At 36.6% G+C, this 3,672-nt stretch overlaps 1 protein-coding gene across 3 annotated transcripts in view; it reads left to right on the top strand.

The window, feature by feature from the left end:
* Positions 1 to 552: 552 nt before the first annotated feature.
* TENM2 (teneurin transmembrane protein 2) overlaps positions 553 to 3,672 on the top strand; it is a 600,599-nt gene continuing 597,479 nt past the window's right edge. For all 3 annotated transcript variants that reach the window (XM_009285708.1, XM_009285709.2, XM_009285710.1), the window contains exon 1: positions 553 to 778. In XM_009285708.1, coding sequence (XP_009283983.1) covers positions 553 to 778 — 226 coding nt within the window. The remainder of the gene's footprint in view (positions 779 to 3,672) is intronic.

Below are 3,672 nucleotides of genomic sequence, written 5' to 3'. Positions count from 1 at the left end.
GATAATGTACACCTTTGTAATGCATCAGTGCTGAACAGGTATAATCTCCTCTATGCAACTCTCCTGCATGCTTCATTCTTAATTGCAAGCCCTCCTGCAGGAAGAACGGAAATAATTAAGGCTGGTTTGAGTCTGCTTTTCTTTGTACTGTTGCATAACAGGAACAAATGTTATTCTGTCAGTTCCGTGTTGTTATCAGTGCTCATTCAAAAATCAAAAGATAACAGTGTTTTTGTTTTATCATTATTTTTTAAACTCTGCAATGAGATGATAATTTAGATAGAATGCAATTCTCTTACAGCATTTGATTTTCTTCCCCCCACCCATTCAGGTCAATTATTTCAATTTCTGAGGATGCATCATGTGGGTCTTCTCTTTGTTCTCGATCCGTGCCACATTGTTCTTCAAGGATAAGTCAGGGAAAGTAGAATAAAACAAAATGCAGTAGCAACATTGCTCACTCTTTTGTTATCCTTTCCTGTTTTAGGTGTCAGTGACTGACCGCAAATATAAGAGTGGCTTTTCTGAAAGCGTCCTACCTGACTCAGAATAATGGATATAAAAGATAGAAGACACCGTTCTCTGACGAGGGGCCGGTGCGGAAAGGAATGTCGCTATACAAGTTCTTCACTGGACAGTGAAGACTGCAGAGTACCAACTCAGAAGTCTTACAGCTCAAGTGAGACACTGAAGGCGTATGATCGTGACACCAGGATGCACTATGGAAATCGAGTTTCTGACCTGGTTCACAGGGAGTCGGATGAGTTTCCAAGACAAGGTATGTTTAAAGTCAGAACTGGTTTCTTTTACAGTAATCCTTGGCACACAATCTCTGTTGCTTGTTAAAGTATACCAGTGTTATAAGGAGTTTTAATGAAAGAACTGTAGGAGAATGGATGCCATTTTACCATTATTTCAACTGTTTTGTGTTAAATTAGGAAGTTCTTCGTCTTCTCAGATTTCTGGTATAGTGAATAGTCGGAATTCACTATTTGTAAATGAGGCAAACCAGGATCCACTGTTCAAAACATCTAGTGACCCTTAACCAGATGTTGTATTTGTCGTGGATCTCAGGGTCGGCCAATATGCTAACTTTGTATTCCGTTCCCTAGGTTCATTTTAGAAATAATAATGGCATTTTCAGCTAAACTTGTCTGTGTCTAACAGAGTACCTGTACTGAAAAGATAACTAAAACACTGTTATGGTAAAAAACCATATGGCCAACTCATTGTTAATCAGGTGCCTCGGAATTCCTTTCCTGTTCTTAACTGCTGTGTAATTGAAACGTGGGAATGGGAATGCTGTTTCCTCTGACTTCATTTTGTCACTGCTTGCCCTTACTGCTTACCCCTCACCTCATAAAAACTGGAAGGAGGAAACCCGTCTAATTACTTTTATAATTGGCTATAATATGTTATCGCAGCTTCAAGATCCTAGAACTAATATTTTAAATAACCTGCCTGTGTGAACTTGTAAGTGAGGTGAAGTAATATCTTCTTTTATAAAATGTTCCTCACTTTACATACCTGTTATGTCCAACGAATTAATGGATTAACAATCTAAATGTTTTTAGTTGGAAAAACTGTGATTATGCCTTTGCACTGTACACACACATAGTTTTACTCTCATTCAGGTATTTATTTGTCTCAATAAATCATAAGTCAGTGTGTTGAAAGCATTAGTGAACATTGCTTCATAGGAACAGTGTTTAATCATCTGGTTAACTTGACCAAATAGCCTGATTAAATTGTCACTCAGTCAACTGTTAGATATGGTTTTAAAATAAATTACTTGGTTTAGTTTCAGTTGAAGAATCAGATATGGTTTATATCAAGCAAGATATAGGCAGTTTTGAGGCATAAATATATAGCCCTTTGTGCCTCTCTCAATGGAAGGTAAATTATCTAGTACATCTTTAATTGCTGAAACTCTACTATTTTTTATATGTGCTTGTTAATCGCATATGATAGTTCTCTACTACACATTTCTAATATTGTGACTCAGGAAATTCTAAGTTATCACACTTCTCTGTGGAGAACATTCAATGAAAGGTCATTTTTTTTGTACTTGATATCATGTCATGCAACTTGTTCAAAGCATTCTGCCAGCAGTCAGTGTCTGTCTTCACCTTTAAATCAAAATATCTATTAATTAGCATCACTGATTAAACCCTTGTCTAATCCCTTCTTTCGCTCACATTTGTGTACAGACATTTGGAAGTGTTTGCATTGTGCTTGGTCTATCAAACACCCAGTTCTGTTTTCTGAGGTAATCTCTGTTCTTGTAGGGTCTTTCTTTGCTTATAGGTATTTACCTAGAGATAACGCATCAAACTGCAACTAGATCATACGAGCTACTGGAGCCATTTTCACTGTGGTTTGTTCAGCCTTTGTGTACAGGAGTCGTCTAAATATTACTTTTCCCTATCTGGATGATTGATGCTTCAGTTCAAGTGCCTCATTTTAGTTTCCAGGTCATTATTCGGCATTTCATGAGGGTGTTCTTTTTCTCTTGATTACTGATTTGACAACTGTTCATCCTCCTCCTGCTCTTAAAGTCTTCTTATCTGCCCTCTTTATGAAGGGGAGTGCAAATTGTTGGTAACTGAATTGAAACGCCCTGAAGATTTTTTTTTAATTATTTTTTTTTCTCCCTGCTAGTCTGTTTTGTTATGTCTAGATGAATAAAGTTTCTTTTAGAGAGACAAAGGAAGTTTTTTGTTAAATAATATGAGCAGTAACTCCTTATTTTCCTGCTTTTGTTAAGTTTGGAAAGCAAATTTCTTTAGAAAATAAGTCTTCATGATGACGCTTTGTATTTGAATGCTTGGTATCTTTCTAATTGTAAATTTCCTCTGCTGACATGAAATTTGAGATAATGTGGTAAGTAGATATAGATTAAGACTTGGTATATGTTCGCACTTCCTACATTAATGTTATGTGGATAAAAACGTGGTTCATATAGTAGGAAATACCGTTCATTACATCTTATGCATGCGGTTTCCAGCTGCAGGCATCTAGGAATTTATACATGTAAATTTATTCTAAATTTGAGTGGGTGTTTTGATGGGATTAAATTCTGTAGGAAATAAACATGCTTAAAATAAATAGTCTTTAGAGAATTTTTTATTCTTCTATTATTCTTCTATTATAAAAAAGTTTGACATTTTTTAAGCAATTGTAGATATTTTCCTCAATATTTTGTCTCTTTTGTTTGTAAAGCTATATGCATTTGACTTATTGAAAAGTATCTGGTTTAACCATGGCACTGGAACTGCTCAAAGCAGTTGTTTTTAGCTGCTGCCTGATCATATGTTACTTGGTTTTGAAAATCTGTTAAGTGTAAGACCATGTTGTGCTACTTCCATTTTTGTTTATGACGGTTCGACAGTGAAATGCTAATAACAAAAACTATATTCAGAGCTCAGAAGTCTGAAACAGATCATCTTGCTTTGCTTTAGTATTTTATTGTCCATCTGTTCTGACTTGTATGTCTCATTCTTCATGAAAAAGCAGGTCTATGAAGTATAAATACCTCTCTAAGCTAGTGTGAATCAAGCATTTGATAGTGTCATGGTTTAACCTCAGTCGGCAACTAAGCACCACGCAGCCACTCGCTCACTCCTCCCCACCCCCCCCCCCCCCACCCCCCCGGCGGGGGGGGGGGGGTGG

The sequence above is a fragment of the Aptenodytes forsteri genome, unplaced genomic scaffold (genome assembly GCF_000699145.1).
Source record: "Aptenodytes forsteri isolate BGI_AS27 unplaced genomic scaffold, ASM69914v1 Scaffold54, whole genome shotgun sequence".
Classification (NCBI taxonomy): domain Eukaryota; kingdom Metazoa; phylum Chordata; class Aves; order Sphenisciformes; family Spheniscidae; genus Aptenodytes; species Aptenodytes forsteri.
Note: the sequence above shows the minus strand (reverse complement) of the source record. Positions and strands in the feature narration are given on the sequence as shown.